General features: G+C 38.4%; 2 protein-coding genes and 1 long non-coding RNA gene across 5 annotated transcripts in view; 1 reads left to right on the top strand and 2 right to left on the bottom strand.

The window, feature by feature from the left end:
* Window positions 1-5,478, top strand: part of FAM169A (family with sequence similarity 169 member A) — a 47,259-nt gene extending 41,781 nt beyond the window's left edge. For all 3 annotated transcript variants that reach the window (XM_063295521.1, XM_063295522.1, XM_063295520.1), the window contains exons 11-13: window positions 46-211; window positions 1,178-1,393; window positions 2,443-5,478. In XM_063295521.1, coding sequence (XP_063151591.1) covers window positions 46-211; window positions 1,178-1,393; window positions 2,443-2,928 — 868 coding nt within the window. In that variant the 3' untranslated portion in view covers window positions 2,929-5,478. The remainder of the gene's footprint in view (window positions 1-45; window positions 212-1,177; window positions 1,394-2,442) is intronic.
* Window positions 1,300-2,447, bottom strand: LOC134491636 (uncharacterized). The gene is made up of 2 exons (XR_010067347.1): window positions 1,888-2,447; window positions 1,300-1,634 (listed from the first exon to the last, which is right to left on the bottom strand). It is a non-coding gene; the product is annotated as an uncharacterized LOC134491636 (long non-coding RNA).
* Window positions 5,479-10,772: 5,294 nt separating the features above from the next.
* NSA2 (NSA2 ribosome biogenesis factor) lies at window positions 10,773-15,224 on the bottom strand. The gene is made up of 6 exons (XM_063295519.1): window positions 14,937-15,224; window positions 13,739-13,926; window positions 13,243-13,393; window positions 12,368-12,547; window positions 11,860-12,052; window positions 10,773-10,996 (listed from the first exon to the last, which is right to left on the bottom strand). Exons 1-6 carry the CDS (start codon window positions 14,937-14,939, stop codon window positions 10,929-10,931), a joined length of 783 nt encoding a protein of 260 aa, XP_063151589.1. The 5' UTR covers window positions 14,940-15,224; the 3' UTR covers window positions 10,773-10,928.
* Between the last annotated feature and the right edge of the window lie 101 nt (window positions 15,225-15,325).

Genomic DNA, 15,325 nt, shown 5'->3' with positions numbered 1-15,325 from the left:
ACTGGGTGTTTTACATGTATTTTTGCTGCTTCTGCTGCTGCATAGATTGGATCCTGTTACTCATGTATCTGAACGTTCAGAAGAATTGATAGATGAGATGGAAGAAAAAGTATTGGAGAGCGAGCAGGAAAAGTTAGTGGAGAATCCAAAACAGTCAGTTCAAGAAACAACCCAGCTGTGTCTTCCACCAGGGAAGCAAGATGATAAAGAGGTATGATTATATCTTTAAAACTACAGATTATTTATTACTAGTATTTTTAATCCTGCCTTTGTGCCAGCTGTCTTCCGTAAGATCACACATCATTTTTTAAAAAGTGGCATTCCTTGCCATAAAGCTTAGTGACTAGAAGGATAAAGATACATACAAAGGAAGGAGTGGAGGGGAAAAGGAAGGACCGAACTACAAACAGGTTGGAAGAAAGAGCAGTACAAATACAATTAATGATAATATTCAGTTTTGCCAATTTGGATCTTCCTTTGCTGACATTCTTGCATTTGAATAGCAGTTAGAGGCCAAGTAATTACACAGATGCACCAATCAGCAGGAGGGTCCCTCTTAAAAATGCCTCCTGTTTCTGAGCCAGTTGGATACCCAGGAAAGAGCCTGCGCCTGGATTGTTCTCCAGCCAGAAGATATACTCCATCAGGAGTTGTGCTCATTCCCCCCGCCCCACTTCCAATTTTAGGAAAGAAATCAAGCCTTTTTTCTTCAGCCAGGTCTTTTCACTTTAAGTTAACTTAATAATTATTTTAATTATTTAGGTTTGTTTTTGTTGTTTAATTTCTTCAGTGTCCTGTGGGCAGAAATGCAGGAAACAATTCAGTTAAAATGAGTGATACTTTTAGAGTCCTGGTCAGCAGACTGTTGGAGAAGCTAATCATTATTTCTGGCAGAGAAAAAGATCATATACTGTACCCTTTCTTTAGCTTAGGGTAGCTGTCTTTGGCCTGGATGATGTTGCTGACAGTCACAAGGTATAGCCTTTCTCAGGCTGATGGCAGAAGCCAGATTGATTGGTAAACCTATTTCTAACAGTGGAAATAAGAGAGCATATTCAAGAAATAATTATCTGGAGAGGACTTCAGTATTACAGCATGAATGTCCTGTTGTGTCTGAATACTTCTGCTTGATTCTACGTGGCTCTGCACCACTTTGATGTACTCATGTGATTTTTAGGAAACTGATGTAGAGCCGATCAATGGAGAGATAATGGAAAATGCTATCAAGGTATCAATAGTGACTGAAGGATCAACAGCAAATGAAATTCTGGATGGAGAGTCAAAGTTACAACCAGACAGTTCAGAAGAAACAACTTTAACTTTACTTGTCCCATTAATCCTTGATTCTTCAGGAAAATCCACTGAAGACAGTGATGACAATGTTTCAGATAAGGTGAGGGAATGTTAAAACAGTGTTTTAAGACTATTTCATAGCTTGGAAGAATTTGAAGGGCTGTCTCTTCCTGTACATTCCTGTCCTCTACGTGCCAAGATGCAGCGGATGACTGCTTGGGAATGAGCTCTCTTTATGATGGACTCACCCAAGCTTTGGAATACCCTTCCTAGAAAAGCACACCTGGCCCCTAATAGCTTTTTAATACCAGGCAATGATTTATTTTTTTATTCTTCCAACACTTTTGAGCCAGTTTGGCCTAGTGGTTAAGGCAACGGGCTAGAGACCAGGAAGTGGTGAGTTCTAGTCCCGCCTTAGGCCTGAAAGCCGGCTGGGTGACCTTGGGCCAGTCCCTTTCTCTCAGCCCAACTCATGTCACAGGGTGGTGGTTGTGGGGAAAATAGGAGGAAGGAGTATTAGGTATATTCGCCGCCTTGAGTTATTTATAAAAATAATAAAAGGCAGGATAGAAAATAAATAAATAAAATAAAAACACTTAGAATTTTAAGTCCTTATTTGGGTTGCAGTATGAACTCCCAGTTAACTTTATTACTGTGTTTTCATTGTCTCACTTCACTTTTCTTGTTTTAATTGTTTAATTTGCTATTTTCCTTAGGTACTGATTTTAAACATTACAATGTATTGAATATAAGTTCATTTGGGAAACATTCCATTTAAAAAAATGAAATAGTATTCACATTTCAGTTTACCCTGCATTTAATAATTGCATTTGAAAATGACTACTGCTGTCCATCTTTGCTTCTTCTCCCATGCTCGTTTTTATATAGAGGCTTCAGACTTGTGTCAGCTTCACTATTGACCTGGTTTTTGTCCAGCTGAGCCTTAAAGTGAACATTTTAGATAGCATATTTTTAGCTTCAGGCTAATATAATTAACTGATAGGAACCTATAGCAGAGGCGTTGTGAGAATGAATGAAGTGAAGAAGTACTCTTTGGATTAAAAGCTTCATCTATGACATTACACTTCTTAAGAGTTTTGTAACGTTTTACATACATTTGACTTATGGTAGTGCTTTCTTCCCCCTTAGGTTGAGAACATGGCAGACTCTGAAATGCCAGCAGAAGAGGAACAGGTGACACAAAGGAAAAGAGCAAATGCCGATCCTGTTTCAGCAGCAGAAAAAGAATCTTCTAATAATGGTCTTTCAAATTCTGTAGCAGTGGAATCTCCAGAAGATGCCATTTCTGAAAATGTCTCTCCCAACACCACCTCTTCCTTGGAAGAGCAAAGTGAGGAGGGTGGATCTGACTCACCAGAAGCCCCTGTTGCTCTGGGCCAGGGGGCTCTGATGATGGTTGAATTGGAGGACATCTCTTACCAGCAACATCCAGAGGGACAAAAGAACCAAATGGATGAACAGTCTGAAGAGTCGGCTGAGCCAGTGTCTGAGAGAGCTGCCGACAGCAGTTCAGAAGAAGCGGAAATTGAGGTGCCTGTAATAGACAGGCGGACCTTACGAAGAAAAGCCAAAGGATACAAAGGCCCACCCAAGAAAAAAGGAAAACTAATTTGAACAGAATTGTAGTCAACCCAAGTGGGAATGATTGCCATTTTCATTGTTTCTTTCTTCAAAGAAAAAGCTGTAAAATTACCTATCATTCTAGGATCTACATGTATTTAAACGTTGGAATCATTCCCAGTTTTTCTATAGTCTGATACTTATTTTGTTGTTTAACCACTACATAAAAAGAACCAAATTGAGTATGGAAGTAAATGTCTAGTTTTGCTAAACAATAACAGTAATCAAAGACACTGGAAGTTAAAGTGGGGGCAGTAACTTTAAATCAGTTATATTAGAGATGTTAAGGTGCCGAACAGGTGCCACGTTGTATTGTTAAGCTGCCTCAAGTGGCTGTTGATTTGTAAGCCCTTATGTACAATAACATATAATTTATGAAGTGTCAGTCATTTTCTTTATCCCTAAATGCCATGGAAAGATTAATTGCACACCCAGATGCTTTTCCAGGCTTATCAGGGACAGATATTTACAATTAAAGTTATTTTTTTCAAACCCTGTAATCATTATTTTGTAGTAAATTTAAAATCCTGTTTTAAGCTGAAATATAGAATACCTGATATTATTTGTGCTTAGTTGAGAATACCCTTCAACTTTTCCATGGATACTATATACCCATATTCAAAAAAACCAAGATTATATTATCCCAACTAACCTGAATCCTCAATCTAAGTTGGAGTCCTCTGATTATTTTGCCAGTGAATAAAACAGGTGCTTCTTTTCACAAATGAAGCTCCTAATATATGGATAGTAAACTGAACTCCTTCACAGTAATTGTAGGTTAGACCCTCATAAGAACCTATGATTATCATTTTCTATGTATTAGAAGCTGGACAGATTCATAAATGCCTTCAGTTTGAGGCAATTTCTCTTTCAGTATATGTTAGTAAGAATATTCATTTGAAAAGTGAAAGTTTTGATTTTAATCTTTTCAGAATTGGTCTATTTTGGCTCCCTGGTTATACAAGCTTTCTGGCTTCTCAGTAATGGTTCAGTTGATTGCTTTTTTTAAAATAACTCATCTTGATAAAGAAGTGCAATTTTTTTAAAAAGCATGTTGTGAGAAGTTCTGGTTTGGAGGTATATAGAGTTGCCAGGTTGTCTGGATTTTGAGCATGGTACACATTTTTCTACCAGTGTACATTTTGTATATTGTGGATTAGGAGTATTTGTGCAGAAATCTTGGTTCTGATATAGATGAAAACTTTCTATGAAGCACATAAAACAGCTTGTCTCTTGTACTATTTTTTTTTGTAAAACAAAACATTTTGACAATTTAAGATTAGGGCAGTTTTTGCTATTTAATTAGCACTAAAGTTTTTGAGATGGACAAAGTTAGATTACAGTCTTTGAAAGGAAACATAAGTATGAATGTTAGATGTATTGAGCTAGATAAACATGTCAAGGGGCTTTATAATTCTTATTCTGTAAATCAAAATATTTTGTGAAGTGACTGTGTGTATTTCTATTATGGCTTCTGGATTGATGGTGATTTAATACTATATTAAATGTGTTTTAAATCAGTGTGTTTTTCCCAAATCATAAATTTGGCTTGTGCATTTACAGCTATAAAACATTTATTCTCAGTCTGTAAGTAAATTGGTCTATAGAATATTTAATTGCAAAAAAGTTATTTCTTATATGAGAGCTGAGTTTCTCAACCAATCTAGGATATTCAATTATTACAAAATCTTAAGGAAAGTTAATCTTGATATCTGTGGTCCTCCCAGAAAACTTTTTGTCTATAAACCAGAAGGATATTTTACTTGTATGCACAAGTAAGAAAAACTCTCGTTTCTGCAGAAAGCAACCCACTAGCTGACATTAACCAAGAGATATCACATATTGTTTATAAAAATGTACGAAGCCTGTAGCAAAGTCTGGAAGAATTAAACTGAATATCAATTTGTTATGAAGGCAAATATTTATATGTATTATGTAATCGTAATTTGTTTTCTTCTGATTGGAGTTAGGTGACCTCGCTTCAGTAATATGCTATTTGGTGTCTATCAGCTAGCACCTTGTAACTTTTTACATTGCAGCTGTTATTGAGCTAAAACCCTTAAATTATTAAAACTGCTGAGAACTTAGTTAAAAACAAATTTGTAATAAATTAACGTGCAGTGCTGTGCAGCTTCACAAAGGAACACATTCTCAAAGGATTATTGTATTATTTAGCTTAAATAGGTGAAAATGACAATTAGGTCTGCAAAGAACAAAATAGACCAATTCCTGATTAAAGTTCATAGCAAAAGTGAAAAAGATATTGTACAAAAGAAAATAAAAAAGCAGTGTTATTCATCTGTTTTTAGTTGCAAAATAAGATCTGAAGAAAGCATGTGAACTCAACTTTGCTTTTAACTGTATAGTTTTCTAGGATCTCATTAGTTATTCAGGTTCTTACTGCTTCCAATGTCAAGGTGTCTTTTACATTTCATGCACATGTGACCATTTTCAAGTATAATTTCATGAACTGTTTTACTGTACCTATTGCATGAAGTATGTAGAACCTCTTCTACATAAACTTAATAAAATGTTTACCTTTTAGCTCAATAGAAATGATGTGGTTTATTCTTGTTTATGAACATTACTTAATTATGAACTTGTAATCCAGTGTAGTTAAGTTGCAGCACAATATTCATTTTTCATCATCATCACAGCATCTTAATTTAAGGAAATTATCAGAAACTGGACATCCAATGTTCTGGGGAGTTGTGCTGTTGATAAAACTTTTAATATAATTCTGTCTTATATTAATGCATTGTTTCTTATAGTATGTATTGTTTCTAATATGTTTCTGACTGATTAAACCTACATTTTTAATTTTCTCATAGTTCTTACTAGCTTGAAGTATTCCACTCTTCTTAGACATGGATTGGGATATGTGAGGATCGGTGAGCATTTGTCCAAGCAGTCACCGGTGGTCCAACATAACTTGATGGAACCTAACCAGACATAGTAGGCCAGCAGAAGGAACAAGGGGCCAATGGTAAGACTTCTACATTTAGCTGGGAAATAAATCTGATTCCTTAGGTTCAATGGGAACTTTGCTCTACTAAGTCTTGAATAACTGGGATGTTATATACTATGCACAGCAAAAATCTCATAATCATTGGGAATGATAAGCTTGAATGCCCTGTTAATATAAACCAGGAGAAATGTGTGTAGCTAGTCTCTCTTGATGACAAAATGAAGTTAATACAATATAACATTTTGTGTTATACATACTGGACATGGCAAAGAATGTTAAGATTGGTTGCAGTAGCCTTGCAGTTAGAGATGCTGCTGAAAGATTGGAATACTGGTCTATATTGTTAATATTCCAGGCTTTTTGATCCAACCTATCCTGTTCAATCTTGGCTAGGTCAACCCTCATACTCTGAAGATTTGGGGAACTCTGTAACAGTGATAGGGAGGACGCTAGTCCTGGATTGCAGAGGATAGAGTAAGGGGAAACTGCAGCCTTGTAACCACATTTCCTCTCTGAGGGAGTTGTATTACACTGATAGGAGCAAACTTAGTAACTTCAGAGTGTCTCAAACATTTGACTTATGAAGAAAACCACTTCAGCTAAAGCTCTGAGAAAGTGGTAACAGCATCAAAGAAAGTATGCGTTAGGCTAATACAAGGAATGTTTCAACATATGTAAAGCAATCATACACTTCAGTTACCCACACATTCCCAGGTTAAGAAGGCTTAAATATTTTCTATGCTGAGATCGTTTCCCCTGGAACTAATGATCTAAGATATACTATGCTTTCCCACTACAAAGACGCTTCTAGAAATCTGCCCCTGAGATGGAATATTCTCATGCTTCAACTTGCCAAAATAGTTGTGTTCCGTGTGTGTGAAATTTGGCAAAGAAAGCAGAAAGTTTGTTTTAGCCATTATTTGTCACTATGTACCCTACTTTCTTAGTACTGGAAGAACTTACAGCAAAGGATGCCATTGTATGCAAGAAACAAGGAATATTGCTACTCTATTTTCTATGATCTTCAGCAAAGGATCGTTACTTTGTCGTGGTGCTGGAGCTTGAGCACCTCAATGATGCCATGAGCTAAACCGTGAAGGGCCACCCAAGACGGGAAGGTCATGACAGAGAGGTCAGACTAAATGCGATCCCTGGGGAAGGTAGTGGCAACCCACCCCAGTATTCTTGCCATGAAAACTAAAAGGATCAGTACAACCAGAGATATGTCGGTATACCATCGGAAGATGAGACCCCCAGGTCGGAAGATGGTCAAAATGCTACTGGGGAGGAACAGAGGATGAGCTCAACTAGCCCCAGACATGATGACGCAGCTAGTTCAAAGCTGAAAGGACGGCTAGCGGCTGACGGTGCTGGTGGTGAACGGCGAATCCGATGTTCTAAGGATCAACACACCATTGGAACCTGGAATGTAAGATCTATGAGCCAGGGCAAATTGGATGTGGTTATTGGTGAGATGTCAAGATTAAAGATAGACATTCTGGGCGTCAGTGAACTGAAATGGACTGGAATGGGCCACTTCACATCAAATGACCACCAGATCTACTACTGCGGACAAGAGGACCACAGAAGAAATGGAGTAGCCTTCATAATTAATAGTAAAGTGGCTAAAGCAGTGCTTGGATACAACCCCAAAAATGATAGAATGATCTCAATTCGAATTCAGGGCAAGCCATCTAACATCACAGTGATCCAAATATACGCCCCAACCACAAATGCTGAAGAAGCTGAAGTAGAGCAGTTCTATGAGGATCTGCAGCACCTACTGGACAACACGCCTAAAAGAGATGTTATTTTCATCACAGGAGACTGGAATGCTAAGGTGGGCAGTCAAATGACACCTCGAATTACAGGTAAGTATGGCCTGGGAGAACAAAACGAAGCAGGACACAGGCTGATAGAATTTTGCCAAGACAATTCACTCTGCATAACAAACACTCTCTTCCAACAACCTAAGAGACGGCTTTATACATGGACTTCACCAGATGGACAACACCGAAATCAGATTGATTACATCCTTTGCAGCCAAAGGTGGCGGACATCTGTACAGTCGGTAAAAACAAGGCCTGGAGCTGACTGTAGTTCAGATCACGAACTTCTTCTTGCACAATTTAGGATCAGACTAAAGAGATTAGGGAAGACCCACAGATCAGCTAGATATGAGCTCACTAATATTCCTAAGGAATATGCAGTGGAGGTGAAGAATAGATTTAAGGGACTGGACTTAGTAGATAGGGTCCCGGAAGAACTCTGGACAGAAGTTGGCAGCATTGTTCAGGAGGCGGCAACAAAATACATCCCAAAGAAAGAGAAAACCAAGAAGGCAAAATGGCTGTCTGCTGAGACACTAGAAGTAGCCCAAGAAAGAAGGAAAGCAAAAGGCAACAGTGATAGGGGGAGATATGCCCAATTAAATGCAAAATTCCAGAGGTTAGCCAGAAGAGATAAGGAATTATTTTTAAACAAGCAATGCGCGGAAGTGGAAGAAGACAATAGAATAGGAAGGACAAGAGACCTCTTCCAGAAAATTAGAAACATTGGAGGTAAATTCCAGGCCAAAATGGGTATGATCAAAAACAAAGATGGCAAGGACCTAACAGAAGAAGAAGAGATCAAGAAAAGGTGGCAAGAATATACAGAAAACCTGTATAGGAAGGATAACAATATCGGGGATAGCTTTGACAGTGTGGTCGGTGAGCTAGAGCCAGACATCCTGAAGAGTGAGGTTGAGTGGGCCTTAAGAAGCATTGCTAATAACAAGGCAACAGGAGACGACGGCATCCCAGCTGAACTGTTCAAAATCTTGCAAGATGATGCTGTCAAGGTAATGCATGCTATATGCCAGCAAATTTGGAAAACACAAGAATGGCCATCAGACTGGAAAAAATCAACTTATATCCCCATACCAAAAAAGGGAAACACTAAAGAATGTTCAAACTATCGCACAGTGGCACTCATTTCACATGCCAGTAAGGTAATGCTCAAGATCCTGCAAGGTAGACTTCAGCAGTTCATGGAGCGAGAATTGCCAGACGTACAAGCTGGGTTTAGAAAAGGCAGAGGAACTAGAGACCAAATTGCCAATATCCACTGGATAATGGAAAAAGCCAGGGAGTTTCAGAAAAACATCTATTTCTGTTTTATTGACTATTCTAAAGCCTTTGACTGTGTGGACCATAACAAATTGTGGCAAGTTCTTAGTGGTATGGGGATACCAAGTCATCTTGTATGCCTCCTGAAGAATCTGTATAACGACCAAGTAGCAACAGTAAGAACAGACCACGGAACAACAGACTGGTTTAAGATTGGGAAAGGAGTACGGCAGGGCTGTATACTCTCACCCTACCTATTCAACTTGTATGCAGAACACATCATGCGACAAGCTGGCCTTGAGGAATCCAAGGCTGGAGTTACAAGCTCTGGAAGAAACATTAACAATCTCAGATATGCAGATGATACCACTTTGATGGCTGAAAGTGAAGAGGAACTGAGGAGCCTTATGATGAAGGTGAAAGAAGAAAGTGCAAACGCTGGTTTGCAGCTAAACCTCAAAAAAACCAAGATTATGGCAACCAGCTTGATTGATAACTGGCAAATAGAGGGAGAAAATGTAGAAGCAGTGAAAGACTTTGTATTCCTAGGTGCAAAGATTACTGCAGATGCTGACTGCAGTCAGGAAATCAGAAGACGCTTAATCCTTGGAAGAAGAGCAATGACAAATCTCGATAAAATAGTTAAGAGCAGAGACATCACACTGACAACAAAGGCCCGCATAGTTAAAGCAATGGTGTTCCCTGTAGTAACATATGGCTGCGAGAGCTGGACCATAAGGAAGGCTGAGCGAAGGAAGATCGATGCTTTTGAACTGTGGTGTTGGAGGAAAATTCTGAGAGTGCCTTGGACTGCAAGAAGATCCAACCAGTCCATCCTCCAGGAAATAAAGCCAGACTGCTCACTTGAGGGAATGATATTAAAGGCAAAACTGAAATACTTTGGCCACATAATGAGAAGACAGGACGCCCTGGAGAAGATGCTGATGCTAGGGAGAGTGGAAGGCAAAAGGAAGAGGGGCCGACCAAGGGCAAGATGGATGGATGATATTCTAGAGGTGACGGACTCGTCCCTGGGGGAGCTGGGGGTGTTGACGACCGACAGGAAGCTCTGGCGTGGGCTGGTCCATGAAGTCACGAAGAGTCGGAAGCGACTAAACGAATAAACAACAACAACAATTTTCTATGATAAGAATTTCAGGTTATTTTAAATGTCTATTTACCATTCCAGTCAAGACATTTAACTCTTTACAAGGCATCTTCCCAATAACTTGATCTTGCCAATTTGGATAATTTACTACCTATGAGATTTAACATCCAAAATCCAAATTCTGTACAAGTCACTGATATTTGATGTCAGTGTTGTACAAAAATTACATGATGTCAGAACAGTCAACGTGCTGACTTCCAAGTGTTTTGATGCAGAACGTCCATAAGCTTGCTTCTGGAGCTTGTACTTAAAACCATTCATAGGGAGGGACATTTTATCAGGTACCCTAACCTGCTATGTGTTTAAAATGTGATAGGATTTGACTTTAATTCAATATTCTTTCTTAGAGCCATACATCTTTAAGATGTTAAACATAGGCAAGGGACGTTCTTGGCACATAGAGGGACCTAATCAACAGAAACAATCCCATTATCACCTCACGTATTACGAAGCCCTTCCATCTTGAGGGAACCGATACTCATTTTAAACACCATTCTCACCAGAGTTCACAACAAAAGGAAGCCTGATGGAGTTTCTTCTTTCCAGAAATTTTTCACAGCTCCAACAAATCAAATACTTGCAATGACGGGGATTCAGTTTCAATCCAGGTTTATTCCTTTATTTTTGGTAATATTTGGAGAAAAGCCACTTCTGCAACAGTTCTTTGCCTTCAGAGGTTGCTGCTCTGACACAGATTATTTTATCTGTAGAATGCAGAGGCACTTGCACATCCATAACTGCAGTGTCACTATACAAGCAGAACTGCATTAATGCACCCATCGTTTTCTGGATTATTGGTTACTTGTGCATATTTTCCTGAAAATAAAGTAAGTTACACTGAAAGACATTTAATAAAATACACCTTTAAAATGAATATTTATAGTGGCAGATTCTCAACTCAAGTCTATACATGTACAACTACTGCAGTACAATAAAAAAACAGCCTCCCTCCATAGCTGGCACTTGAATCCATTGTGACAAAACAACTCTACTTAAGAGTAGTCATGGGGGAAAAGGAAAATAATGGGTCTTTATTTTTCCCATCTAAGGGCCAATTCAAAAGTTACTTCTGTGAGATTGGTCAAAGCAACATTAACATTTTGTTTGTCGAGATGGGCAGTGTAGAAATATGATAAATAAATAAAAATAAAAAATAAACATTTCCCGTTACAATAAAATTGCACAATGTAGTTTCTGAATGAACTGCATAATTTCCTCTAACTGTAGCAAAATGGCATTAAGGTAAATTCAGAGAACATTATTTTTTGTGACACTGAAATGTAGAAAAATCAGAACAGGACATCAAGAGAGATTGCTATATGAGACATATTAAAAATAAACATGGATGTTGACTATGAATCAAAGAATTGTACTGGGGGAGCAGGGAAGAACCATTGGTATACAACTGAAATGGACAAATAAGATAACTTATTTTTCTCTTTTCATAGGGTACCCTCAAGTGGCTGTTGGGCAAATTTAGACAAAAGCCAGCTCATTATCAGGACCCAAGCAAAGTTTTTTTTTTTATCTTGCTGAGCAAGAAACATCTTCTTGTTCCCATCTTAAAAACCTGCAATTTCATACAAAATACAGTTCTGACATAATATCTAATAATTTAGATGATGCTTCTTTCATTAGCATTAATTCTTATTCCTTAAAACTAGTATCTGGCTACTTACCCCAGATTACTTTGCCCCCTTGGGTGACGAGACCAAGCTCACTCACGTTCACCTCGATGACTGTCCCTTTTGTGATTACCCCCAAAGAAGTGTACAGAGGAGAAGAAGGATTCTTTTTTACACCAAGGATAGGTAGACAAAACGTGGCTTTAAGTTCAGGATGTGTTACATGGGCCTTCTTAAATCGCAAACCCTATTATTCAACAAAATAAATAAAATTCTTCATAAGTAGCCATAGGAAAAAGAGAATTTAAACTAATATAGTTATTATTTAATTCCAAACACAGATAAACAGGTTTAGTTTTCAGCCCAGAAAAGTTAACAGCTCGCTCTGAGCCTTCATGACTCTGATTCCCTCCAGGTAGATGGATCACAACTGCTGTCGGTTCCATGTAGCTTGTCCTGTTTTTCATTATCACTAAAGGTCCTGCTATGGTCTTTCCCTTTACTGAAGATAGAATATGAACAAACAAGTACACACTAATTAATCTACAATGAAAATGTTTACCATTGGTCGAATGAAGCGTTCATATTTTGGAGGTTTTCTGGTAAAGCCATCCCCAACAAAACACACTTTTGTAACCATTCTTTTCCAAGCCTTCTTCTTTCGCTTTCCTGTACGAATCACTTTCAGCACTTCTGTTTCTCCCTGGGCCCGGACTTTGGGTACAGGAACCTCCCATTTCCCCTAAAAATAAATAAAAAGTATTGTTAGGGTGCAAAAGATGGGAAAGGACACATGTATGCACATGCAGTACATATTGCTTAAATAAATGCACGGGGCATCTGTAAAGTCTGGTTTGATTCCACAGACAACTGTTATTTGTTCTTCCTATCAAGAGAACTTTGGTGTACAGGAAAATTATTTATATCATCATAAGCTTTGCAACACGCAGAGGAAACCTTCCAATATTCAGGATGACATAAAATTCCTCTCTATTTATACTGGAACGTGGAGCAATAGAAAGCATAGAGTATATTAAATATTGCACTGAACTTCGGAAAAAGTCAGAAATGGGCATATATCTTCCCACCAGCTTCAAAGTGTTTTAACACCAATTCTTTGTTTTCTAGCCATTTCCTGTGTACCAATTTAGTTTTGCTTTATACAAGCAATCACATGTTTAAAAAAACTATACTCATGATTAAAAGTTGGAGGCATAAAAGTATTAAGCAAGCTATAACATTTATTTAGATTTTTGGGCAAATCCAGTAACTCCCTACCATATGTGCAAAACTGATATCTTACTTAGAACAGAAAATGGGAATAAGCACTCAATATTCTGAATGGATACCAGAGCCATTACTTTGCAAATCAGTATTTTAAAAGTGACAGTAGAAATCTGGACAAATTATATTAATTTAAGCATCTCCGTGACTTACAGCTTTTTCTTTTCGTTTCTGTTTGATCATGTTGGAAAGAACTTTTGCTCGGGACTGGCTCTCCCTATCCAGCAGGTATGCTGGTACAGCGCCTTCTGGGGTCTTGTCATCATTCTTCTGCTTGCTGTTTCTCTTTTCATGCATCTTAATACTAGAGGGATAGATATAACAAGGTGCTTTTCAGATGTTTCAAAATTAATCCAGCAATAAATGAGCAACTGAGAATAGTTTTAGTAGCAGACATCTTAAATGGATCCCAATGTTTTACAAGACAGGGAATCATACTAATAATAGACAAAATATGCAACATTAATCTCAACTATAACATGAAGTGCTTTTCCTAAAACAGCTCCATAAAGAAAACTGTACTGTCCATTATTGTCCCAGTAATGGACACCAAAAAACAATCAGCAGCATATCTTCTAAAAAGGCTAGATCAAAGCAATACTAATTTATTATATCAAAGTACTTAAATTTATAATAAAAGTTGTCTCACGTCTTTTTCATCTGTATTTTCTCCGCATGACGTTGTTTATGATACAGTTTAGCTTTTAATCCAATCATTTTCTTGGCTTTCTTTGAGCGCTCATGAGCCTCACGACCCTCTTTCTTCCTTTTCTTCTCATGGTAATCCAAGCGATAACCATATCGCTTCCGATGTAACTCTATATATTCGTTTTGTGGCTGTGAGTTAGACAAAAGTTTAGAAGTTAAGCTGGTAAAATTATACCCATCATTTTTTTTTCAGTGTCCGTATTTACACAAGAATATATTTATGGTTTTCTCATTAGCCGATTTCTATCTGAAACTAGACATATTGTCATTCATATTTAGCTCCAAGTAATTATACTTGGGTTTGCCACTGAGTAACAAGTTTAAATCTATATATGTATAAAACTCATTGTAAAAACAAATAGAAACCCACAGCCATGCATCCATTTTACTTTCACTGTTTTCACTCTGGTTTAAGGAAACAGCCACAAAGAAACTTCAAAGTGAAACTCAAGTATGAAACATTTGATTAACAGTTTATGAAGAAATCAAATTCCATCATCTGACACATGAAAAATAGTTTTATGCTATTGCAAGTGTTAATTAGCTTACCAATAACAGGTATCTGTATTAGACCGACAATGCTTCACAAATTTGACTATAATGATTTTGTATCTCATATCTCATATTTTTTGCATTTTATAATGCATCATGCAATTAGTGACAAGAACTTTAATTCATAAAAGCACGCAATTCCTCCACAAATATGAAATATAGTGGGGGAGAGATACACAAAAAAGAGAGAACAGATTTCTACTCAGAAATGGAGAACCTGAGATCTGCTAGATCAGTGTTTGGCAACTTTAAGGCGTGTGGACTTCAACTCCCAGAATTACCCAACTGTTGAGAAACACTGCTAGATAATACTGGACACCTCCCATTATCCTTCACTATTTGCCATGATGGGCAGCCAAGGTTGCTGGAAATGGAAGTTAATCAATAGCTGAAAAGCCGTTGACTGCCCAGTCCTGCATTAGTTCCTTTCTGCTCTTGAATTAGCCAGACAGTAAGCGGACACTCCGAGCACCCAGTTCTCCCCTTTCTCTTTGTCCTTCCAGGAGGCAGCTCCGTGGCCTCCCCGCATCCCCTTCCGTTCAAAAAGTCCACGGCCAGTCAACCGTGCCCCCTCAGCCTCCACTCACCATGGTAGGTCGGCGCCGACAGCCTAAGCAGACCCCGGCAGAGAACTACCCGTCCCTCGATGGAGAGAGAAAAAGGAAGAGCGGCAGTCAAACAAGTCCGGGTAATAACCAGTCCCATTTTCGACCGTTCCTCAGACTAGCGAAGGAGCCCAGATGCTTGTCTATTCCTTCTCTCTCCCGCCGCGCCGGCCCGTCTGGAGTGTACGGTGAAGAGAAAAGACAAATGGCTGAGGAAAAAAAGACTAAAATATTGCGCGCAGGCTCTTCTTTGGACTCTTCTCGGAAAGGCATGGGGGGGGGGGAGAAAAGAAGCAGGGACCCTGTGAAGGAAGTGACGACTTCCACGTGGGGAGTAAACCGGAAGCGTCGGGACAAGCCTCCTCGGGTTT

This window comes from Candoia aspera, chromosome 2 (genome assembly GCF_035149785.1).
Source record: "Candoia aspera isolate rCanAsp1 chromosome 2, rCanAsp1.hap2, whole genome shotgun sequence".
In the NCBI taxonomy this organism is placed as follows: domain Eukaryota; kingdom Metazoa; phylum Chordata; class Lepidosauria; order Squamata; family Boidae; genus Candoia; species Candoia aspera.
The sequence above is the reverse complement of the archived record's forward strand: the minus strand, read 5'-3'. Positions and strand labels throughout refer to the sequence as shown.